Source organism: Lepus europaeus, chromosome 8 (genome assembly GCF_033115175.1).
Source record: "Lepus europaeus isolate LE1 chromosome 8, mLepTim1.pri, whole genome shotgun sequence".
Taxonomy (NCBI): Eukaryota; Metazoa; Chordata; class Mammalia; order Lagomorpha; family Leporidae; genus Lepus; species Lepus europaeus.
Genome location: NC_084834.1, coordinates 99,909,325 through 99,934,926, shown reverse-complemented (window position 1 = coordinate 99,934,926; position 25,602 = coordinate 99,909,325). Strand labels below are relative to the sequence as shown.

The 25,602-nt window shown below is 43.5% G+C and overlaps 2 protein-coding genes across 2 annotated transcripts in view; one reads left to right on the top strand and one right to left on the bottom strand.

The window, feature by feature from the left end:
• Window positions 1-15,357, top strand: part of MRPL1 (mitochondrial ribosomal protein L1) — a 110,501-nt gene extending 95,144 nt beyond the window's left edge. The window contains exons 8-9 of the mRNA XM_062199205.1: window positions 11,665-11,746; window positions 15,161-15,357. Coding sequence (XP_062055189.1) covers window positions 11,665-11,746; window positions 15,161-15,279 — 201 coding nt within the window. The 3' untranslated portion in view covers window positions 15,280-15,357. The remainder of the gene's footprint in view (window positions 1-11,664; window positions 11,747-15,160) is intronic.
• A 5,859-nt stretch (window positions 15,358-21,216) lies between these two features.
• On the bottom strand, window positions 21,217-23,536 carry LOC133765660 (iron-sulfur cluster assembly 1 homolog, mitochondrial-like). The gene is made up of 2 exons (XM_062199204.1): window positions 23,394-23,536; window positions 21,217-21,491 (listed from the first exon to the last, which is right to left on the bottom strand). The coding sequence occupies exons 1-2, from the start codon at window positions 23,518-23,520 to the stop codon at window positions 21,280-21,282; spliced, it is 339 nt and encodes a 112-aa protein (XP_062055188.1). The 5' UTR covers window positions 23,521-23,536; the 3' UTR covers window positions 21,217-21,279.
• Between the last annotated feature and the right edge of the window lie 2,066 nt (window positions 23,537-25,602).

The window sequence follows — 25,602 nt, the reverse complement described above, 5'->3', positions numbered from 1 at the left end:
TGCCTGCAGCAGCAAGGGCTAGGTTAGGCTGTAGCTAGAAACTGGGAATTCAATTCAAGTCTCCCATGTGGGTGGCGGGGACCCAACTGCTTGAGCCATCATGTGCTGTTTCCTAGAGTGCATATTAGCAAGAAGCTGGAATTGGGAGTGGAGCTGGAACTAGAACCCTGATATGGCATGTAGGCATCCCAAGTGGCATCTTAGGTACCCCCACCATAGCACATTTTTGAAAAAATAAAAGTTTAGTGACAGATCAGTGGTTCCCAGGGGTTAGCAGTAGGTAGGGTGTGTATGCCCGAGAGAGATCACATGGGAAAGTCTTTGTGGATTCTGTATCCTGCACTGGAGTGGTTGTTACTAGAATGTAATTAGGAGCTAAAATTCATGGACCTGTACATATACTTGAAAGGTCAGTTTTACTAGCTCTTTGTTTTTTAAAACATAACTTTAAAAATAAGTAGGAGACCAGAAGAAGCTCTTGGCTCCTGGCTTTGGCCTGGTCCAGCCCTGGTTGTTGCAGCCATTTGGGTAGTGAATCAGTGGATGGAAGATCTCTCTGTCTGTCTGTCTGTCTTTCCTTCCTCTTTAAGTCTGCCTTTCATATAAATAAATAAATAATTTTTTTAACAAGTAAACATGTAACAGAAATAATTGGCTTGTTACAAGCTCTGGTAGTTGTTGGGAAGGGAAATTGGGTCTATTTCCCAGTACCAACAGTGAGATAAATTCTTATTTTGTGCTATTTATGAAGAGATAAACTAAACTTTTTTGGGAGCGTCTTTAAGGGATGGTTTTGTAATTTTAAATGCTAATCTAGAGCTAATTTTTTATTAGGAGATAATGAATGTACATAATAAAATGTTTAAAACATAATGAATATCATAGGTAGGAATATATAAATCATTCAGCATTCCAGTAATCACTGGTAACATTTTAGTACTTTTCATTACTGCTTGTTCTCTGCATATTTTTTGATTATGTAATTGCTGTTATATATTGTTTTGTGTTCTTTTCCTTGACCATATTTTCTCTTGTCTTTAAAATTGTTGCAAAGTATCACTCTAAAAGCTGTTTTATAGCCTGTTATGTGGATATATAATTTAATGAAACTTATTTTTGTTGTACATTTAGATTGTTTCTGATATCTCACTATTTAATAGTATAGTTTCATCCCATGAACATAAATCCACATCTCTCATACACAGAGGATATATTTTGTGTCTTTGTATAAATGTATAGATAGATGTTTACTGAAAAGTCTGATTTTAGTGAAGTATAAATGTGAATAATTTTTTCCATTCTTTGCTTGCAACTGTGCTCTGTACAATTTCCCTTTTCAGTTAGGCGTTGCCAGTTTAAACAGAACTAGTTCCTGTGACTGTCAGCTTGAACCAGTTCAAACTCTAATTCCATATCTGAAGAGCTCGCTTTCCCATTTTGGTGCCAGGTTTTTACAGTTCTGTGACCTGAAGTTTGGAAGATTTATTATTCCTTCAGCCTTCTCCCACTCTAGACTTTCCAGTGCTCCATTCTAAGGTACCTTGCCCCAGTGCCTTTTCCAGGCCTAACTGTTCTGTCGTAGAGGCCTAGGGAGGGACTAAGGGGGAAATCACAATGCCTCTACTTACCTGTCTGTTCCCATTTGCGGTGCCCATCTTGGTTGTTGCTACTTTTCTGGCTATTTCTAGTATATTGGTTTTATGTTCTCTATATAGTGCATATTCAACCAGCCAGTCTTCTTTTCCTTTTTAAAAATTATTATTATTTTATTCATTTGAAAGGCTGAGTTACAGAGAAATGGAGAGAGAGAGAGAGAGAGAGAGAGAGAGACAGACAGACAGACCTTCCATCCGCTGGTTCCCTCCCCAAATGGCCACAACAGCCAGGGCTGAACCAGACTGAAACCAGGAGCCAAGAGCTTCTTCTGGGTCTCCCACGTAGGTGCAGGGGCCCAGGCACTTGTGCCATCTTCTGCTGCTTTCCCAGGCACATTAGCAGGGAGCTGGATCAGAAGTGGAGCAGGACTCAAACCGGCATCCATATAGTATGCTGATATCACAGGCAGTGGCTTTACCTGCTACACTACAATGTCAGCCCTTTTAATTATTATTTTTTAAAATATTTATTTATTTATTTGGGAGAGTTGCAGAGAGAAGGGGAGAGTTAGAGGTCTTCCATCTTCTGGTTTCTTCCTCAAGTGGCTGCATCAGCCAGGGCTGAGCTAGGCCAAAGCCAAGTATCAGGAACTTCACCTGGGTCTCCCATATGGGTACAAGGGTCCAAGCACTTGGACCATCTCCTGCTGCTTTTCCCTGGCCATTAGCAGGGAACTGGATTGGAAGTGGAGCAGATAGACACGAACCTGCGCCTATATGGGATGCTGGCATTGCAGGTGGCGGCTTTACCTGCTATGCCACAAGACTGGCACCTTATTATTATTATTTTTAAAGAAGATTGAGTTATTTATTTGTTTGAAAGGCAGGGTTACAGAGAACAGGAGAGAGAGAGAGAGAGAGAAGTGAAGAGAGAGACAGAGACAGAAAGAGATCTTGTATCCACTGGTTCACTCCCCAGATGGCTGCAATTGATGGGGCTGGTTGAGGCTGAAACTAGGAATCTGGAACTCCATCCATGTCTCCCATGTGGGTTCAGGACCCAAGTATTTGAGCCATACTCTGCTGCTTTCCCAGGTGCATTAGCAAGAATTGGATAAGAGGTGGATCAGTCGTTACTTGAACCAATGCCCGTATGGGATGCTAGCATTTCAGGCAGTAGCTTAGCCCATTACACCACAATGCTGGCCCCCAGTTTCCCCTCCTTGCAGGTACCTCCCAGTCTCTGCACATGCACCTTGTGAAGCCCTGCCTCCTCATTTGCCTCCTCTTCTTCTATTTTGGGTGGGTGTTAACTTTTTTGGTGACCTTAATTGTTGACATCTTGCTTTAGAATGTAGGCCACTAAAATGTCTTTTTGCTTTTATTTGTTTATTTTTAAACAATTTATTTAGTTGAGAGGCAGAGTTACAGACACACAGAGACAGAGAGAGAGAGAGAGATCTTCCATCCACTGGTTCACTCTTCAAATGGCTGCAACAGCTGGAGTTGGGCTGATCTGAAGCCAGGAGTCAAGAGCTTCTTCTAGGTCTCCCATGAGGGTGTAGGGACCCAATGACGTGGGCTGTTTTCCATGAACTTCTCAGGCCATAAGCAGGGGGTTGGATTGGAAAAGGAGCACCCGGAACATCTCATATGGGATGCCTGCGCTGCAGATGGAGGCCCAGTCCACCATGCCACAGCGCCAGCCCCCAGTGCCTTTTTGCTTTTAAATTTGAGCCTTGGTCATAAGCCCTAAAGAAACTTGTTTCAAGTGTTTTCAAAATTTATAGCAGCTTTGGAAATTATCACTAAGCACTTTTCCTACTTTTATTTTAAATGGCCGTACAATTCTTTGCAATGCAAAATAGATATTTTGCATTGTCAACATAGTAGATGCATAATAGGAAACTGAAAGTTTATCAATGTCCAACAAAGCTTTCTTTTAAATAAAACAATGCAAAGCAGAAAATATCCTTGCTTTAACAAAATTTGATGGCTGTTTGCTCGTGAACTTCCTCAAGCATCCTTTGATACGTCTTCTATGTAGAAGAGGTCAGCAAACTGTGAACCATGGGTCAAGTCTGGCACCACACCTGTTTTTGTAATAAAATTGTTTTTGGAATACTGTGGCACTCACTTGCTTATATTTTGTCTATGGCTTGTTTTGCACTACAGCAGCAGTGTTGAGTAGTGTGGCAGAGCCCATTTGGCCTGCAAAACCCAAAATATTTATCATCATACCATTTACAAAGCATGTTTGCCAAGTCCTGTTTTACACCCTCCCTCTAGAATTCTTTCTAAAACAGATCAGATAAACCATTTGTCTCCTTAGAAACATTAAACGTCTTCTTACCACTGATAGGCTATGTCCTAAAATCTTTACCTGAACATCTAAATTCCCTTGCAGTCTAGTATCAGATCACTATCTTAGGTTCAAACTCAGTACCTCCTGCTGTTTTCAGTGGTGGACTCTGAAGAATAGAGTTACAAATTGGCAGCTTGCAGACTAAATTTGTCCTCCTGTTGGGCCCAAACAGTGGTTTTATTTTATTGAATTAGCCTGTACAAAGTAAACAGTATCACATGGAAATCCAGATTCTGACAGTTCTTGATAAATCAGGAGTTCTGATGACAGAGAGTAGCCCCACAGCCCTTGTTGTAACAGTGAGGTAGGCCTGAGTAGCGTCTGCCTGTGCATAGCCTTTGTTGGCAGGCAGTAGGTGCTTGAACCCCATTCACTTCAGTCATGTCTGTCCCCTAGATAAATGGGCTACCTCATAGTCAGCAGGTCTGCCTTGTTCTCTCATTACTTCATGTTGGTCTCACTGCCTACAAGACCTACTTTGTCCTTCAAAACTCATCATCCATTAAGACTCAGCTTGAATATCACCTTTGTGCAGCCCTCTTGTCACTTCTTCCTCTGTGCCTTTGTAGTACTTTGTTCATCTACTTTGAGTGGCACCTGTCATGTTGCACGTTAGTGACAAGACTGTAATTTCCTTGAGGCCAGTGTCTATATCTTATCTTTTTGTTTCTAATTCCCAGCATGATGTCTGACAAAGAATAGCACCTCTATAACTTTGCTCAGTTGTATATTATTATTAACATTTGAAAATTAGGAAAGTAAGGAGCTGACTTTTATTGCATTTCAGGTTAAGCTTACATCTGCAATGCCAGCATCCTATCTCTGACCACCAGTTCAAGACCAGGCTAGTCCACCACTTCTTCTTCTTCTTCTTCTTCTTTTTTTTTTTTTTAAAGACATTTATTTATTTGAAAGTCAGAGTTACACAGAGAGAAGGAGAGGCAGAGAAAGAGAGAGAGAGAGAGAGAGAGAGAGAGAGAGAGAGAGAGAGAAGTCTTCCATCTGCTGGTTCACTCCCCAAATGGTTGCAATGGCTGGAACTGCGCCAGTCCAAAGCCAGGAGCCAAGAGCTTCTTTCAGATCTCCCATGCAGATGTAGGGGCCCAAGGACTTGGACCATCTTCTACTGCGTTCCCAGGCCATAGCAGAGAGGTGGATCGGAAGTGGAGCTGCCGGGTCTTGAACTGGTGCCCATATAGGATGCTGGCACTGCAGGCAGTGGCGTTGTCCACTATGCCACAGCACCAACCCCTGGTCCACTTCTTTTTTTATTTTTTTTAAAGATTCATTTTATTTATTTGAAAGAGTTACAGAGAGAGGTAGAGAGAGAGAGAGAGGGAGGGAGGTATCTTCCATCCGCTGGTTAAATCCCCAGATGGACACGACAGTCAGAGCTAAGCTGTTGCAAAGAAGGAGTCAGGGGCCCAAAGACTTGGGTTATCAGCTGCTGCTTTCCCAGGCAGCATTAGCAGGGAGCTGGATCAGAAGTGGAGCGGCCAGGACTTGAACCAGTGCTCATGTGGAATGCTGGTGTTTCAGGCTGAGGCTTTAACCCACTACACCACAGCACTGGCATTCCAACCCCCCCCCCCCCTTTTTTTTTAAAGATTTATTTTAGCTTCACTTTTTTTTTTTTTGTATATATCTCATAAATACAACATTAGGAACATAGTAATTCTTCCTACCATACCCGTCTTCTCACTCACTCTGCCCCCTTCCTCCTATCTCTCCTGTATTAGCTCTACTTCTGATCCAGCTCCTTGCTAATGTGACTGGAAAAGCAGTGGAAGGTGGCCCAAGTGCTTGGGCCCCTGCACCCATGTGGGAGACCTGGAAGAAACTTGGGGTTCCTGGCTTCAGCCTGGCCCAACCCCGGCTGTTGTGGCATGAATCAGCAGATGGAAGATCTGTATCTCTCTCTGTCCTCCTTTCTGTGTAACTCTGTCTTTCAAATAAAAAATAATCTCAAAATTAAAGTAGTGAAAAACTCCTTAGGTGGAGAGAAAAATTCAATTTCTTCTTCTTTTTTTTTTTTCCTTTTTAAAGATTTACTTATTTGAAAAGCAGAGTTAACAGAGAGAGGGAAAGACAGACAGATATATCTTCCAACCACTGATTTATTTCCCAAATGGCCACAATAGCTGAGCCTGGGCTGGGCCAAGGCCAGGAGTCAGAAACTATCTGGGTCTCCCCTGTGGGTGTTGGGGACCCAGGTGCTCGGACCATCTTCTGCTGCTTTCCCAAGCACATTAGGAAGGAGCTGAATTGGAATCAGCTCAAATGGGGTGCCAGTGTCAGGTTGTGTCTTAACACCTACACTACAATGCTGGCCCCCAGTTCTTCTCTCTTTTTTATTTTTTTTTTTAAGATTTATTTATTTATTTGAAAGGTTGGGGGAGATACCTTCCACCTACTGCTTCACTTCTCAAATGGATACAATGGGCCAGGTGGAAGTCAGGAGCCAGGAGCTCCATCTGGGTCTCCCATGTGGATGTCAGGGGCCCAATTCTCTGCCCAATTCCCTGTCCCTGTGCTGTGCTCTGCTGCTTTCCCAGTCACATTAGCAGGGAGCTGGATTGGAAGTGGAGCAGCTGGGACTTGAACTGGCACCCATGGGATGCCAGAACTGCAGGTGGAGGCTTAACCTTCTATGCCACAGCACTGGCCCACACTTCTTCTCTCTTAAGTGCATGTTCTTTTCCTTTTAGTATCTCTCTATTTTCTCTTTTCTCCCTTTAGTTTACAACAACTCATTTGTGTTTTTCAGACAACGAAGACTTTATTTTCATAAGGATCACCCATGCATAATAGCTGTGTGCAGGGTCATAAGCTAGCAAGTGGTGGAAGTGAGGTTCATACCCAGTTTTGTCTGCTAAGTTAAGAGTTCATACACAGAGCTGCTGAGCCTCTCCTTACCATATGTGTACCCTTGGATAAGTGTCAACGTTTCCTAAGTCTCAGTTTCTAGTTGTAATTGAGAGGTGATAATGGCACCTACATTACAGTGTTCTTGGGAGAAATGAATGACAGTAGCTATGTGCATGCTTAGAACAGAGCTTGGTCCAAAGCAGTCACCCAACAATCAGTTATTATTTATTTGAAAGGCAAAGCAATAGTGGGGAAGAGAGGCAGACACTAAGAGATTGAGAGAGAGAGGAGTATCTTTCATCCACTGGTTTACTTCTCAAACTGTTAGAACAGTCAGATCTGGGCCAGGCTAAAACCAGGAGCCAGGATCTTCATCCAGTTCTCTTATGAGTAACAGAGGCCCAAGCACTTGGGCCATCATCGCTCTCTTCCCAGGTGCATTAGCAGGAAGTGAGTAGCCAGGACTTGAACCAGTACTCTGATAGGAGCTGCTGGTGTTACAAGCCGTGGGTTTAACCTGCTATGCCATAATGTTGGCACCTGGATGACCTTTCTTTTCTGGGTTTAGATAGGAGTCTGCATGTTAAGAGTATTGGCCCATCTGTGGAAACCACTTGCCAAGCCATACTTTAATCTTACACTATTGCATTTGGAAGGGATTTTTTAGGTCAGATAGTTTACTAGGTGCTTATCCAAAGTGGCAGCCTTCTCTGCAGTTTCCAGTTAGGATCAGTCATCTAGAAACTGTCACAGCATTCACAGGAACAGAAGCGGCCACTGATGTATGAACATGTGTTTGCTTAAAAATCATAGATGTGTACTTTGTTTTTTTAGTTCTGCCTCTATAAAATACAAAAATCCTTTTTGCACACTTTAATCCTTAGTCCTTCAGAATATTTGAATCATTTTACTTCTGTATCTGCAGTTCTGAAGGTTTGGCCCTGGGACCCTTTTTAACTGAGGTACTGTCCTTTGATGTCTGTCTTCTGTCTTCTCCTTTCTTACAAGCTGAGAATCCATGAAGACTCTGAAAGCATTAGCTAAATTTGTGTGTGTGTGTTTGTGTGCGCATCTTCCTGGAGTGTGGTTTGCTGACCTACCAGTGTTTGAGAATCACTGTAGTGGACATGTTCCTGACTACATTTTGCCTGAGAGGAAATATAACAAGTACACTTCAAAGGGACAGAAAGTGGCTCAGGGCCACTGACTTTTAGTTTTCTCATACTGTAAGAAAGTAATTGAAAATGAAGGTTGGGAATTGCATGGAAAGAGGAAAATCTGAGAGTTAAGGCAGAGAGACATCGTGTTTGCCTGTATTCACTGAGCCTTTCCCGTGACCTGTTTGGTGAAAGTGCCTTACCAGATCCAGCAGAAGGCAGGGTGCAGTAAGCAGTCTTTTCCTGAACACATTGTGCTGCAGAAGAAGCAGTGTTTCTGCTCTGCAGTGGACGAGCTAGCTGAACAGAGAAGATGAAGAGATAGCATCGTGACTGGTGTGCATTCAAATACAGTGTTTACACATTTCAGTGTCCCCTTCTGTGTCAGCCTCATCCTTTTTGCTTCCTGCTATTGTCATGCACTCTGCTATTGACAGTGTAACAGATACCACCCTCTCCTCAAAAATCGTCATCCCAAGGGCTGGTGTTGTGGTGTAGTGGGTTAAGTTGCTGCCTGCAGCACCGGCATCCCATATGGGCACCAGATCAAGTCCTTGCTGTTCCCTGCTAATGTGCCTGGGAAATCAGTGGAGAATGGCCCAAGTGCTTGGGCTTGCCACTCACAAGGTAGACCCAGATGGAGTTTTGGGCTCCTGGCTTTGGCCTGGACCAGCCCCTGCTGTTGCAGCCTTTTTGAGGAGTGGATAGCAGATAGAAGATTCTCCTCCCACTTCTCAAAATCAGTAAGTCTTTTTTTAAAAAAAAATCATCATCTCAGCCTTCTTAAGGCCGCCAGATGCTGCTGCATAGGAAAGCTGTTTTGGAAGTGTAGAGTAGCTGAGATGTATCAAAGCTTGTAAGCGTTGCTCTCTTGACATCATTGTCAATTTCATATGCTAACCTTTAAAAATTTTTATTTGAGATGGAGAGAGAGATTCTATCTGCTGACTTATTCCCCATTTGTCCACAACAGCCAGGAACTCAATTCAGGTCTGTCATGTGGGTGGCAGAAACCCAATCACTTGAGCCATCAGTTGCCTCCTAGGGTCTACATCAGCAGGAAGCTGATGTGAGAATCAAATCCAGGCATTCCAGTGTGGGTGACAGGTGTCTTAGCCTCTAGACCAAATGCCTGCCTCTGGAAGTTTTAATAAAACTGGTGCGGCCGGTGCCGTGACTCAACAGGCTAATCCTCCGCCTAGCGGTGCCGGCACACCGGGTTCTAGTCCCAGTCGGGGCGCCGGATTCTGTCCCGGTTGCCCCTCTTCCAGGCCAGCTCTCTGCTATGGCCCGGAGTGCAGTGGAGGATGGCCCAAGTCCTTGGGCCCTGCACCCCATGGGAGACCAGGAGAAGCACCTGGCTCCTGCCTTTGGATCAGCGTGGTGCGCCAGCCACAGTGCACCGGCCACGGCGGCCATTGGAGGGTGAACCAACGGCAAAAGGAAGACCTTTCTCTCTCTCTCTCTCACTGTCCACTCTGCCTGTCCAAAAAAAAACAAACAAACAAACAAAAAACAAAACAAAACAAAAAAACTGGTGCATGCATAGAGTTTGTTTCTGTACATAGCTGAGTACTGATTGTCACCAGTAGTCACTTTAATAACCATAATAATGCCCATTAAATATATAACTTTTCTATAGTTTTGCATAGTATCTAAAGAAATAAAATGAACTATTATGATCATAAATATATTTTACAATTCAGTAGAGGGCATGTTAGATCAGCTGTCTGATGTGCACACACACCAGTCCTTGACACTGATTTTTTGAGAAAGGCGTTCTTATTATTTCTTACTGGCTTAGAGACAGCGGTAGGACACAAATCTGCTTCCTTGAAAAGGGGTGTGGGGAAGGTTTCATAGATTATTTAGAAAAATCTAGTGTGTTGCTGTGGATTCGTTCTGAGAGGCAGAGTGTGGTGGGGGCAAGAGGTGTGGAGTCACCACACAGACCCTGGGAGTAGGGTGAAAGTGGGCCAGATGCTAGCAGCTCACAGACTCGTTTATTTCAGTTGGCACAGCAGCTTATATAGCCGAGGCAGCCAGTTCGGTCAAGGGGCGGTTTATGCCCTAACCAATCACAGCCTGTTGCCAGGCATGCGACGTTGCCAGGTGGTTTTCCAGGTGGTTTCCAAAGCCATTCCTGAGTAACTGATGCTCGCTTGCCAGTGGCCATCTTGGCATGGCCTTCTCATTCCACCACACTGGTGTGCAGAGAACTGTCAAGTTCTGATTTGAGGGGCTTGCAATCAGGCCATTTATAATAAAGTTTAGTAAGATGGGCTTCACATTGAATTTCCATGGTCAGTGGACTTCTTGCTTTTGAAAGGGCTCTGGCCTGTTGATATTTCAGTCATGCTCCTGTTTGGTTCCAAGGTTAGATTTTTTCTTCTTCATCTTTGCCCTCTCAGATTTATTTATTTATTTGAAAGGCAGAGTTACAGAGAGGCAGAAACAGGCAGAGAGAGAGAGAGAGGTGTTGGTTCACCCTCCAAATGGCCACAGTGGTTGGAGCTGAGCCGATCCGAAGCCAGGAGCCTGGAGCTTCTTCCGGATCTTGCATGTGGGTGCTGAGGATTTGGGCCCTCTTCTCCTGCTTCCCCAGGGCATAGCAGAGAGCTGGATCAGAAGTGGAGGAGCTGGGATTCGAATCAGGGCCCATATGGGATGCCACCACTGCAGGTGGTGGCTTTACCCACTATGCCATAGTGCCAGCCCTGTGTTTTCTTTTTAACATGAAATCTTTAAGAAACTTTTACCAGTAAACCACTTGCCTCAAATCAAATTAAATCTCTAAGGCCAGTGGACTTAACAGGGTGAACCAAGCATTGATTTGATTTTTTTTTTTCCTTTTAGAACTCCCACTTATGGATTAGCATAAAGTAAGAATTCCTCCAATAACATCTAAAGTTTCTCATTTAGTGTTTGGTGCTACATCATGCCCAGGTGGTGTCAAATAAGTACTCTTTGGTGATGATTAGGGAAGTTTTTTCAGGAGGAATTCTCTTTTTGTTTGCAGTAACACATTTTTCACCTGGTTGCAGAGTTGTTGAAAACAAAAATTTGAACTTTTTACTCTGTAATTTTTTCCAATTTTGCTCTTATAAATTTTATCTGAATTTAAAAAATGTATCCATTTGGCACAATGCAGAACCCTATAAACATTCAGTATAATGTAACTGATTGAACTTCTGTTCCTATGTAGGTAGAATAACTTTCATCAGATTTGGATGACACGCATGAGGACTTTTCAAGCATGTCAGTTGAGTTTAGAAATATTAGTTCGGACTCAATCACTATATATTTACTTACTGCAGTTTCTGCCAGTTGGTAAGAGAATTGTTATTGTGTAGAATGTTTCTAAAGTTGGCACTTTAGCAGAGCTTCTTGACTCTGTGATAACAGTCTGCATCTAGGACATGCTTTGGGGAATTTGCTTGGACACTGAGGAATCTCAGGAGAAAAACTTAAGCATAAATCTTTGCTGTAGTATGTTCTATAAGATAGTCAAATCTTGACATGTAAAGACATGTAAATGTAGCATTGTGAAAGAAGAGTTAGGGAGGTTTTTCTCTTTCACAGTAGAATCTCTTTGTAGGCAATTTACATGATGTCTAGAATAAATACCGATAGTTATTCATTATATTTCCCCGTCATTCTGTATATCCTTTCCTTTCAGCTGGACATGTCAAGTGAACAGATAGCCGCCAATTTGCAAGCAGTTATTAACGAAGTGTGTAGGCACAGACCACTGAATTTGGGTAAGTGATTTGTTGAAGGTAGGCTTAAACTTTCCCATAGGCCTATGAGCTTTAAAAAATGTAAAGTATTAAAACAATCAAGTTAACATACAAATACAATAGCAACCATATTTCCAGGGTTTAAATAAATAAAAATGAAATTTAATTCTCCAAGGAATTCCTATTGTCTCATGATTTTTACATTTTTAAAAATTTATTTTCATTTTATTTGAAAGGCAGAGTGAAAGAGAAATTGATCTTCCATCTACTCGTTCTCTCCAAATGCCTACTATAGCCAGTACTGGGCCAGGCTGAAACCAGGAGCTTGGAGCTCTATTCAGGTCTCCAGTGAGGGTGTGGGAAACCCAAGTTTTTGAGCCATCATCTCTTGCCTCCCAGGGTACACATTAGCAGGGAGCTGGATCAGAAGTGGAGCTAGGACTCAAAGCGGCCACTCAGATATAGGATGCAGGTGTTCCAAGCAGCAGATCTGCTGTGCCAAGCTCGTGTTCCTCTTGATCTTATTTACCTTTTAAAAGAAAAAGGTTGATTTTTATCATATGAGAGTCACTTCTTATAAATGTCATGATTTTATGGGGAATTACCAACCTTAACTGAGATGTCTAAGTGCTATAGGGTAGAACATAGGCTGGTCTGGTGCCTTTATTATTGCCTTATGCCTTATATACCATTCATATTATTTCCTCAGATAAATTTCCTGCTTGGATGGTTGAACCAAGCATGGATCTGTTATACTCAGTTGATTGTTCATGTCTAGGTTTAGTCTTGGTCAGCTTTAGCTTTGTAACTATGTTTACAGTTTAAAAAGCTGTTTTTTGAGTCCTGTTTCTTGGCACAGTGGGTTAAGCCACTGCTTGTGATGCCAGCGTCCCATATTTGAGTGCTGGTTTGAATTCTAGCTGTTCTATTTCCAATCCAGCTCCCTGCTGATGTACCTTGGAAAGCAGCTCTGGCTGTTGTAGCCATCTGGGGAACAAACCAGCAGATAGAAGATCTCTCCTTCTGTCATTCTTTCTATCATTCTGCCTTTCAGATAAATAAATCTATCTTTAAAAATTAAAAATGAAAATTAAAAAATTTTTTGCCTACTTAGGGAGTCAGACACACTTGTATAAATACCTCATTTGTTAAAAATTATTTTGTTATAAACATGGCTATAGTACTTAGTAATTGTATGTGTATAGAATTCCTTTATTTTCTTTAAAGATTTATTTTACTGATTTGAAAGGCAGAATGACAGAGAAAGAGAGAGGTCTTCTATATACTGTTTCACTCCTTAAATGACCACAATGCCTTGCGGCGCCGGCACACCAGGTTCTAGTCCCAGTTGGGGCGCCGGATTCTATCCCGGTTGCCCCTCTTCCAGGCCAGCTCTCTGCTATGGCCCAGGAAGGCAGTGGAGGATGGCCCAAGTCCTTGGGCCCTGCACCTGCATGAGAGACCAGGAGAAGCACCTGGCTCCTGGCTTCGGATCAGCGAGATGCGCCGGCCGCAGCGGCCATTGGAGGGTGAACCAACGGCAAAAAGGAAGACCTTTCTCTCTGTCTCTCTCTCACTATCCACTCTGCCTGTCAAAAAAAAAGACCACAATGGCCAGGGCTGGGCCAGGCTGCAGCCAGGAAACGTGGAGCTCCATCCAGGACTCCCATGTGGGTGTCAGGGACCCAAGCACTTGGGTAATCTTCTGCTGCTTTCCCAGGTACATTAGCAGGGAGTTGGAATGGAAGCAGAGTAACTGGGCTCAAAGTGCACTCTGAGCTGTGATGCTGGCACTGCAGGCGGTGGTTTAACCTGCGGGGTCATAATGCTGACCCCTGTATGTGCATTCTTATATTCCATGGAGAACTTTTTTTTTTCTTTTTTTAAGATTTATTTGAAAGTCAGTGTTACAGAGAGAAAAGACAGAGAGAGCTTCCATCTATTGGTTCATTTCCCAGATGGCCTCAGTGGCTGTGTTGGAGCCAGGCCAAAGCCAGGAGCCAAGAGCTTCATCCAGGTGTCTCTCCATGAGTGGCAGGGGCCCAACCACTTGGGCCATCTTCCGCTGCTTTTTCCCAGACCATTAGCAGGCAGTTGGATCAGAAGCGGAGCATCCAGGGCTGGACCCGCTGCCCATATGGGATGCCAGCATCACAGGTTGCCACTTTACATACTATGCCACAATGCTGGCCCTACCACAGAGAACTTAGATTTCAGTTTAGGATCTTCTGAGACTATAGCAGGAGTGGGTTGATGTATAGCCAGTCCGCTAGGCAGTGTTGGTTTCTTTTCTTTTTTCTTTTTTTGAAAGATTTTTGTTTATTTAAGAGGCAGTTACAGACACTGAGAGGGAGACAGAAAGGTTTTCCATCTGCTGGCTCACTCTCCATATAGCTGCAAAACGTGGAGCTGGGCTGATCCAAAGCCAGAAGCCAGGAGCCTCCTCTGGGTCTCCCACTTAGGTGCAGGGGCCCAAGCACTTGGGCTGTCTTCCACTGCTTTCTCAGTCCATAGCAGAGAGCTGGATTGGAAGAGGAGCAGCTGGGAATCGAACCGGCACCCATATTGAAAGCCGGCGCTACAGCCCACTATGCCAAAGTACTAGCCCCCCTCTTTTCCTTTTTTTATTTTTTTATTTTTGACAGGCAGAGTGGACAGTGAGAGAGAGAGAGACAGAGAGAAAGGTCTTCCTTTGCCGTTGGTTCACCCTCCAATGGCCACCGCGGCTGGCGCACTGCGGCCGGCGCACCACGCTGATCCGATGGCAGGAGCCAGGTGCTTCTCCTGGTCTCCCATGCGGGTGCAGGGCCCAAGGACTTGGGCCATCCTCCACTGCACTCCCTGGCCACAGCAGAGAGCTGGCCTGGAAGAGGGGCAACCGGGACAGAATCCGGTGCCCCAACCAGGACTAGAACCCGGTGTGCCGGCACCGCTAGGCAGAGGATTAGCCTATTGAGCTGCGGTGCCGGCCTCTTTTCCTATTTTAAGTGAGGCCTCGTTTTTGTGGAAAGACTTTGAATTTTTAGGTAATTTTACCAACTGTTTGGTAACACAGAAGTAGCATCTGTGCTTTTAAATAAATATTTATAATATTTTTGTCAAATGTAAATATCACCACCTGCTCTCCTCACTGTTGACTATGCAATAAAATGAATCCCAAGTGATCATCTTCTGGACTAAAAAAATGAGTTATTAGTGAGTATATGTAGCGTCAAGGTTAAATCTCTCATATTCTAGAGTATAGCTAGTTTGTCTTGTACTCTATAAATGGAACTATCTTCCCTTTCTTACAGAGTAAAATAGTAGTTCAGTAATAGAGTACTATTAACCTGAAAATATGACGTGAGCCCTATTTGATTCCATGTTGTGTTTCTATATTTGCTCCTTGAGAATCTATGGAATAAAGTTAAAGCTGATTTCTGCTTTTGTTTCCAGGTCCCTTTGTGGTACGAGCTTTCCTTCGTAGCTCAACAAGTGAAGGTTTGCTGTTGAAGATTGATCCATTGTTGCCTAAAGAAGAAGCAACCGAAGAAAAGAATAAAGCAGCTATTTAAAAGTGTTGCATTGTGAAATTTTTTGTAGTGGATTAAGAAGCAGCAGATAAAAGTATTAAACTGTACAGTGTCCTTGTTTGATGTCTTATTATTTCTTTATCATTACTCTTGAAATCAATTTTAACAGTACAAAATGTTAGCAATTTCAAAAATAACAAAAAATTTTCTCTGTGTCTGAATCTACCTTTTAGATCTTGTTACTTTTTCTTCCTTAGGACCCAGATTCTACATCCTGGTAATTATAGCAACAATTTATAGCTTAATCATTTTCCCTTGGGAGCTGTAACCTTTGAGGAAATAGTAACATCCCCCATTCCCAAAGGGCTCAGAATAGCAGCAGCATGAGCTGCATCCCAAACATGACTATATTCTAAAGCAAGAAACGTGGAAATGTTCATCCTGAAGTATTCTGAATACATGTGTGACAGTATGCATATAGAAAATGACTAAGCCATTAAAATGTGTAGGTGGATCATCTCTTATGAATCAATTTTTAATAATATGTTACATTTTTGTGATAATAATGCCTTTATTTTTAGTATGCTTTGCAATATGCAAGGAACTGTATAGTACTGCTGTACATTTAACCTCTTTTTGAAAAAAAGATTATTTTAAAGGCAGAGCTATGGATTGAGGTGGGGGAGAAGTGAGAGGGAGAGAGAGAGAGAAGGAGAGAGAGGGAGGGAGTAAGAGCACTTCCATCCACTGGTACAGTCCCTAAGAAGCCTTAACGACCAGGGCTGGGCCAGGCTAAAGCCAGGAGCCTGGTACTCCATCTAGGTCTCCTGTGTGAGTTGCAGGTGCCGAAGCACTTGGGCAATTATCTGCTACTTTCCCAGGCACATTAGCAGGGAGCTGGATCTGAAGTGGAGCAGCCAGTGCTCACATGGGATACTGGTGTCTCAGGTGGTGGTCCAACCCTTAGCCTCATTCGATCTTGAATTCCTATGCTTTATAGTAGATAGGTGTTTGTTGAATGAACATTCCTGTGAGGTGAGTAGAATAACTTCACTCATGGATGAAGAATCAGCCTAAGAAGTTAAGTGTCTTTCATCATATGTCAGTTTCCAAATTCTTGTTGAGCCTTAAGTGTGTACCAGGATGTGACAAAATTAAAAAAACAGGATAATTTTGATGTGGAGTTGCCAACTGTCCTTTTCTGGGAAAGACTTCCTTTATTCTGATATGATCTTCCACTTTTTAGGGAATATCCAAATGCCTTTTCTTTAATGAAATAATAGTAATGGTAAGTTTGCTTGGGGTTTTAATAACACCCAGTTTATGAGGACAGTTTTAACAATTCTCATGCCTGTCTCCCAAGCTATTTTTGAAATATTAGTGTTCTGGGTAGTCCAAAATCACTGTCAACTACCCCACTAAGCTTTTTTCCCACAGGAAAATTAAAATTTACAGGCTGTTTACCAAAAACAGCAGTAACATAATTACAGAGCAGTAATGGCCTTCTCTCTTCATTGAGTGTGTGCTGCTACTTTGGATGTCATAAGTGATTTACTGAGGAGAGTGGGACTCCTCCTCTACAGATAAGGAAAGTGACTTTCATGAAGTCCCTTTCAAACTAGGATTCAAACCTAAGTCTGTCTGATGTGATGTTTTAGACTCTTAAATAGCTTAACGACTCTTAGTCATTAGGTGATTTTACTTGCTTTTATGTATTCCAAGATAAACTATTTGAGCAATTTAAAACATTTTGAATCTTGAGTAATACTTCAGAACCTTGGTGTCTTTAGTGATCAGTTACGGCAGATGTGCAGAAGGTAGGAATGGAAGCGTGAGAAGATGTGCATAGCCAGGATGGGCAGGAAATGATCCCCACTGGATCCCACTGGAAGCTTGCTGATCAATATTACTTGAAGACCTAAGTTCACAAAATAGAAGGTCTGTGATTGTATTTGTGGATTTTCCTCTGATTAATGGAGTAAACATAGTATTGCTATTGAAAAACATTTAAATACTGAAACATTTTTTAAAATTACTGAGAATTCCACTACTTGGGGATTACCATTAATATTTTAGTACTTTGTTGTCACTTGAGAGAGAGAGAGACAGAGTTTGTGCATATGATGTTATAAAGTAAACATTTCACATATGAAAAATATTTTAATGATTGAACAATGTTGCATCCTGTTTTTTTTTTTAAAGATTTATTTATTTGAGAGAGTTAAACAGAGAGAGGAGAAGCAGGGAGAGGGAGAGGGAGAGAGAGAGAGAGAGGTCTTCCAAATGATAGTTCACTCCCTAGTTGGCTGCAACAGCTGGAGTTCCACTGGTCCGAAGCCAGGAGCTTCTTCCAGGTCTCCCACATGGGTGCAGGGGCCCAAGGACCTGGGCCATCTTCCACTGCTTTCCTAGGCCATAGCAGAGAGCTAGATTGGAAGTGGAGCAGCCAGGTCTTGGACCGGCACCTATACGGGATGCTGGCGCTTCAAGCCAGGGTGTTAACCCGCTGCACCACAGCACTGGCCCCCCTGTTGATGTTTTAATTTATGGAGACATTCCTGAATTGTTGGGCATTCAACTGTTTAAAGGTATTTCCTTCTCCCCCCCCCCCCCAATTATTTGCAATGCTTTGGAGAAAATTTTTTAAGTAATTTTAAAAAATGTATATAAGGTGAACAGATTTCATATATTTCATAAACAGATTTAGGAGCATAGTGATACTTGTCACTCTACCCTCCCTCCCGCCCATACTCCCATGGAGAAAATCTTGAAGTATAATTTTTTCCCTCTTTATTTCCCTCTAGAAATGGTGTTCCTGGGTCAGCAGATATGATGTCTCTTAGCAGCTTCATTATGTCCTAGACAGGTACCTTTTTTTTTTTTTTTTTTTTTTTTTTTTTTTTTTTTGACAGGCAGAGTGGATAGTGAGAGAGAGACAGAGAGAAAGGTCTTCCTTTTGCCGTTGGTTCACCCTCCAATGGCCGCTACAGCAGGCGCACTGCGCTGATCTGAAGCCAGGAGCCAGGTGCTTCTCCTGGTCTCCCATGCGGGTGCAGGGCCCAAGCACTTGGGCCATCCTCCACTGCTTTCCTGGGCCATAGCAGAGAGCTGGCCTGGAAGAGGGGCAACCAGGATAGAATCCGGCGCCCTGACCGGGACTAGAACCCGGTGTGCTGGCGCCGCAAGGCGGAGGATTAGCCTGTTAAGCCACGGCGCCGGCCTAGACAGGTACCTTTTAAGCAGAAGAAACCAAAGTAAGGAAACATGGTTGGGGGAATGTACCCTAGGCAGGAATATCCCAGTGGCCTAAGAGCGAACTGTTCCCTGCTTTTCCATGAGAGCATTTTCTCACTTGGCCAAGCTAGAACCTTGTTGAGTGTTTATTAAAATCTCTGGGGAAATAGTAAAATTATATTACTCAATGCAAATCTCATTATGTTTCCTTTTTAGAGAATAGTAAATTAAATCCTGTATTTTAAAAATGAGTAAGAACTTAAAAGTTTTCATGTAAATACTAGGGATTCTCAACTTCAGTTTGCATACAAATCACCTGGAGGTCTTACAAACACAAGTTGCTGGGCTCCACCTAACAATATAGGGGAGACCTTGAAAATTAATATTTTCAAACAGGCAGTGAGGAGGATAATTCTGGTCCAAGGACCACACTTCAAGAACCACTGGTGTCTACTAGTGGTACTTTCAGATTGATTGGATTAAAAAAAAAAAAAAAAAAACCTTTGGTTTATTTTTTTAAAGATTTATTTTATTTATTTGAAAGGCATAGCTACAGAGGTGGAGGGCGGGGAGAAATAGAGATTTTCTGTCTGCTGGTTCACTCCCCAAGTGGCCATAATGGCCAAGGCTGGGCTAGGCTGAAGGCAGGAGCCAGGAGCTTCTTCTGGGTCTCCCACATGGGTGCAGGGTCCCAAGGCCATCTTCCGCTACTTTCTCAGATGCACCAGCAGGGAGTGCAGTCACAGGTGGAGCAGTGCCCATATGGGATGCCAGCATTGCAGGCAGCAGCTTAACCCATTCCACCACAGCATCAGCCCCTGGTTTATTCTTGAACTCCATAGGTGATTCTGATGTGCCATGGCTGAGAATGATTGGTGTGTGCTATTAGCTAAGTTATAAAATATATAAAATTTGCAACATAAGTCAGGATTTTTTAAAAAAAAGATTTGAAAGAGTTGGGGAGAGAGAGCGAGCAAACTTCCAGCCTCTGATTCACTCCCTAAATGGCTGCAATGGCCAGGGCGAGGCTAGGACAAAGCCAGGAGCCAAGAGCTTCCCGGTCTCCCACATGGGTGCAGGGACCCAACACTTGAGCCATCTTCTGCTGCTTTCCGAGGCCATTAGGGAGCTGGATCAAAGTGGAGCAGCTGGGACAGAAATAGGTAATATGGGATGCTGGGGTCTCAGGCAATGTCTTTACCAGCTATGCCATAATGCTGGCCCAAGGTCAAGATTTAAAAAAATCATAATGCTCTAAACTTAAGAGCCAGAACTGGTTTCTAGCTTTCTTTTCTATCCTTGTGTGTAAATAATTGAATTCTTGTGGCTGGAGTTAGGTACAGCAATTAAGTCGCCACTTGGGACACCTGTATCCCATATCTGAGTGAGTTCTGTTTCTCACTGCTTCCCATTCCAGTTTTCTGTTCATGCTGTTCAAGGCAGCAGGGGATGGCTCACGTGCTTGGGTCCCCAACATCCACGTGGGAGACCTGGATTCACTTTCTGGCCGTCACCTTCTGCCTGGCCCAACTTCAGCTGTTGTAGGTATTTAGAGAGTGAACCAGTAGATGGGAGCTTCTCTCTCCCTGTCTCTCTGTTTCTGCCTTTCAAATTAAAAATAAAAATAACAATTTAAACTCTCGGTTCGAATCCTATGAGAAGACAGCTCAAATTCTGGTATCTTTTGTAAAACAAAGCTGTCCTAAAATGATCACCAATGTCCTTCCTAACCTAATTTTATGATAAATCTTTCAAAAGGTGACATTTCACATGAGTTAGAAATAATATAACATTAATTAGCATTACTAATAAAAATAAAAGATAATTTTAATGGTATTATTTAACGCTATCTTGTTGAAGCCACCTACTTGGTGTCGGATGGGAAGACCTATTCTATAGTGCCTGTATTTTACATGTCCTTGTTTTCATAACAAGTAGTGAATCACCGTCTCCAGTAGGTGGCGACAGCAGTCTTTCACACAAGTTCCTAAATACTAGCACTAACTGGCAAATACTTGTCTTTTCATTTGTACAAATAAAATAGCAAAAATGTATTACAGATGACTTGGAGCTTTGTTTTGGAGTGAATTGTTAATTTTCTTCTATTTTGATTGTGTTAACAGGATACTTTAGGTGTCTAATGCACATATAGAAGTTTTAAAATACAGCTGTTTTCTAAGTTTTATTAGAGAAACATGCACCCTCTGCGCCTCCCCCTCCAACACCTCTTCTCCCAATTCTTTGCAGGCAGGCTTGAGATCCCTTTGTTCAGGCATTTAGGTGGCAAAAGAAATGGACTGAGGAACAGGTGGCTCCAGTGTTTCTCACCTTTGGACATCACCATGGCGAGCTATTCTGCACTGCACTTCAAGGGAATCTGCCCCGCTCTGGTAAAGACCGCAGAGGAGGCATCTGACAATGAGAGTCCTGGTAACAACGGAAAATGGCTACAATGCAGCAACCCGTTGCTCCCAGCAGCCTGGACTTCCTGCTGCTGAGTTTCAGGTGCACAGCTGGGTTCCTTTCCTTAGAGAAGGAAACGATCCAGAGAGTGAAGGCCTCTCAGGCTCGGTTTCCAACAGAGCGCACGGATCCCACATCTCCTGGCAGCTAACACACTGGCTTCATTTCCAAAATGCATTGTTTTATTTTCCCCACGTTATAACCCTGAAGCACGTGACAGTCACACGATTTCTTCCGTGAGCTCCAGGGCATGCGTGTGCTTCCCTGGAGCTGGCAGCCGGAGGTGTCCTGAGGATTCAAATGTTAAAGCTTTCTCCACAGCTGCAAGTTCCTTTGATGTTTGGGTTATTGAACACAAACTCTGGATAATTTGTCTTCAACATAGTCCATTTCTGTTCCTAAGAGTGTTAGCTGGGCTTTCTTCTCGATGAACACTCTGACTCCGTCCTGAACGACTTCTTCATCAGAACCTCCTTTTGTCTTCGTATATTCTAGAGTATAAGAAAGGCCGTTACAGCCCCTGGTTCGGACGCCAACTTTTACACCTACATGCTCAGGTTTATCTTTTTTTTTTTTTTTAACTTTTATTTAATGAATATAAATTTCCAGTATACAGCTTATGGATTACAATGGCTTCCCCCTCCCATAACTTCCCTCCCACCTGCAACCCTCCCCTCTCCCGCTCCCTCTCCCCTTCCATTTGCATCAAGATTCATTTTCAATTCTCTTTATATACAGAAGATCAATTTAGTATAAAGATTTCAACAGTTTGCACCCACATAGAAACACAAAGTGAAACATACTGTTTGAGTACTAGTTATAGCATTAAATCAAAATGTACAGCACATTAAGGACAAAGATCCCACATGAGGAGCAAATGCACAGTGGCTCCTGTTGTTGACCCAACAAATTGACACTCTAGTTTATGGCGCCAGTAACCACCCTAGGCTGTCGTCATGAGTTGCCAAGGCTATGGAAGCCTTCCAAGTTTGCCGACTCTGATCATATTTAGACAAGGTCATAAAAGACAGAGTGAGGATAGTAACCAATGATCCTAAGAGTGGCATTTACCAGGTTTGAACAATTATACAGCATTAAGTGGGGAAGAGGACCATCAGTACACACAGGTTGGGAGTAGAGCCATTGGTGGTAGAGTAGAGGTTATGATTACAAAGGAATGAGGCCCAAGTGCACTAGACAGGGTCTAGAACAAAGGACAGAGTCATTATTAGAGGAGCTAAGAAAGGTGCTGTCTAAGCTACAATTAAGTTTTCTGATTGAGAGGCAAATAGAACCTGATAGAAGGGGCTTGATAATAATCTGGTGGGCTTTAGGCCTTGTAAGTTAAGAGGCCCAGACCTATCTATCTCTTCACATGGGGTATATCCTAAGGGAGGTATGAACCTCCTAGGGGAAGGCACTCTGTTGACTTTCATTACTTGGCTGGGCTGGGAGGAGAGCTGGCCAGGTAAAGGCAGGGGGCATCTCTAACAAGAAATTCACAGTTCTGCCTGCAATGTTGCTGACCCTACTTGACCATCCCCTCAGCTGCAGTGGTCACTTTGGAAGCTGTGCTGAGTGAAGGGCTTTTCAGCTTAGAGCCAATAAGATCTGTGGCTCTGACCTGGGCATCCTTCGACTCCAGGGCAGGTCCATTTCCAGTGATCCAACTCTTGGCAGAGCTGCCAGGGCTCTTCACAAGCTGACTTCTGCTGAAGCCCAGGCTTACCACATTGAAAGCCACTGCAGTGGACTGGCCTGTTGGGTCTCCTTGAGGGCAGATCACTGTACAGATCAGCCATTAATAGGCCTGCCACCCATTGCTTCTGATGCCTAGCTTTCTTTTCCTCCTGGTTTGTGTTAAAGCAGACCAGAGGATGCAAGTCAAGGGAGTGCCCAAGTCCCAGCTCTAATCTTCGGTGGCCTGAACTACAAGTCTATAGTCACAGGCATGTTCTGTAGTAGTTTTTCTAAGGTAGACAATGCCCATGAGGAAAATTATATTCTCACTTTAAAACTTTCTTTCCCTTTGGTCTGAAAGGGAGGTTTTTTCTACTTACTGTATTCTTGGCTGATGGCGAAGTGAATCTAGCTATGACATTATTATTTAAGTTCTTATTTTTTTTTTTTTTTTTTTTTTTTTACGGGCAGAGTGGATAGTGAGAGAGACAGAGAGAAAGGTCTTCCTTTTTGCCGTTGGTTCACCCTCCAATGGCCGCTGCGGCCGGCGCATCTCACTGATCCGAAGCCAGGAGCCAGGTGCTTCTCCTGGTCTCCCATGCGGGTGCAGGGCCCAAGGACTTGGGCCATCCTCCACTGCCTTCCCGGGCCATAGCAGAGAGCTGGCCTGGAAGAGGGGCAACCAGGATAGAATCCGGCGCCCCGACTGGGACTAGAACCCAGTGTGCCAGCGCCGCAAGGTGGAGGATTAGCCTGTTAAGCCACGGCACCAGGCAAAGGTTTATCTTTAAGAAGCTGTTTTATCTTGTTTACTGCCGATGGTGTCAGGGTGAGGGCGGCCCGGGTGGGCTGCAGCTTCCTCTTGCTCACAGCCTGGACAGTGGTGCAGACTAACGAAGCTGACATCTTCGCCGTCCCCGGCCACCGGGGCTCGCCCAGGGCCTGGGAGCTCGGACACCTCAGCCTCTCCTCATGGACACGGGCAGGCGCATTGATGCCACCTTTATTTCAATTTCAAAGCTTCCAATTCCAGTTTCCTGCTAATGTACACCCTGGGAGGCAGCAGGTGATGGCTCAAATGCTTGGGGCCCTGCCACCCACAGGAGAAATCTTGATTGAATTCTAGGCTCTTGCTTTCAGTCTGGCCCAGCTCTGGCTGTGACAAGTTTTGGGGGAGTGAACCAGCACATGAGAGGTTTTCCTCTGTCTCTGCTTTTCAAACACAAATAAATAAAAAATGTTAAAGTAGCACATTCAATAAACTTTGGCAAGTGGAGAAATGAACATAATGAGGAAGAATTCAATGACCTATTATTCCTATAACAGTTACCATTTTGTCATATTTCCTTTTTTTCCTCTTCCCTGTGTGGAAGGCGCCCTTTCCTTATAATTATGTGGTTGTGATCATGTTGGATAGGGGGGAGATATTTTGACCCTAGAGGTTTGCTACACCTCCAGCTCCTCAATCACTTGCCACTGATAAAAAGTTACTCTCTGCACCCCCATCCTGAATATTTGCTGAATGGAACAACTAATACTTACTGTATCTTGTTATGTACTGTGTAAAACCTTAGATGAAGGGACTTCAAGAAGTCTTCGGAAGAATGAAGTTAGAAGAGAAGCTTATTTGGGTGTGGAAAATGCTGAAATTCATACCTACTTGTACCACTGTTTCCTAAGTTGGTGTTCTTTTATCAAAAATTAATTTATGCAGGACTAAGTTAAATAAAACAACCTTGCATTTCCTAAAGGGCTATACATATACCATTGGTGGTACAGGAAATGAATTTAGATGGTAAGTGAATCACATTTTAAATTGTTAAATATGTCTAACGTTATAGGAAAAATATAGTAAGCACATAAAGTGATTTCTTGGCCATCATCACCCAGGATGACATTGCAGAAGGTCATTATGTTTGTTTTTAAAATCCATTAAAAAATACGAAGTTATGGTGCTGGCACTGTGGCGCAATAGGATAATCTTCAGCCTGCAGTGCCAGCATCCCATATGGGCGCCGGTTCAAGTCCCGGCTGTTCCTTTTCCAATCCAGCTCTCTGCTGTGGCCTGGGAAAGCAGTGGAAGATGGCCCAAGTGCTTGGGCCCCGGCACCCACGTGGCAGACCTGGAGGAAGCTCCTGTTTCCTAGCTTCGGATCAGCCCAGTTCCAGCAGTTGTGGCCATTTGGGGAGTGAACCAGTGGATGGAAGACCTTTCTCTCTGTCTTTCCCTCTCACTGTCTGTAACTCTACCTCTCAAATAAATAAGTAAAAGCTTTAGAAACAAAACAAAACAAATATACTTTGTTATATAGACTGCCAAGCAGTTTTCCAAAGTGGCTGGACCATTCTACATTCCCTCCCACAATTCGTATGTGTTCCAATTTCTTCACGTCCTTGGCAACACTTGGAAGTACTCATCATTTCAACAGTTGTAGTAGGGGCGTAGTAGTGTGACAAGGGACTCAAAGTTCAATAGGTTATTTGGTCGTTTTAAAACAAGGCCTGTTCTTCATAAAATTACATGTTAGTTTGTAACTGGCCCATTTCTAGTTCTGTACCTCTGCTTGCTTGATAATGGCCAAGGCCATTAGACGGTTTGCTCCTGTCTACTCTCAGCTGCGGACACAGGATAGCACAGGTGGCGTCAAGGTTACAAAAAAAACCTGGCTAATTAGCTAACTGCTTCTCGCTTCTGGATGCCTGCTTTCTGCTCGCACAAGCTCACACGCATAATCAAATGCCTGATAAAAAGTAGGTTCTGCTTTTACAAAGGCCCCACCACTGCAACTTGGGGCTGTCTTCTCCGGACTGCTCTGTGAGAGGGCAGTCTCCAGCTCGCTAATAGACTCCTAATCTGACTTCAGAAGTCTCACTGTGTTTTAATCTGTGCACCCCACAACAGTTGTCTTGTGTGTTTTTCTTAGGAAAATTGATTATTTGGTAGAGAAAGTATATTGGGCTTGGGGCTGCTGCTGTGGCACAGTGGGT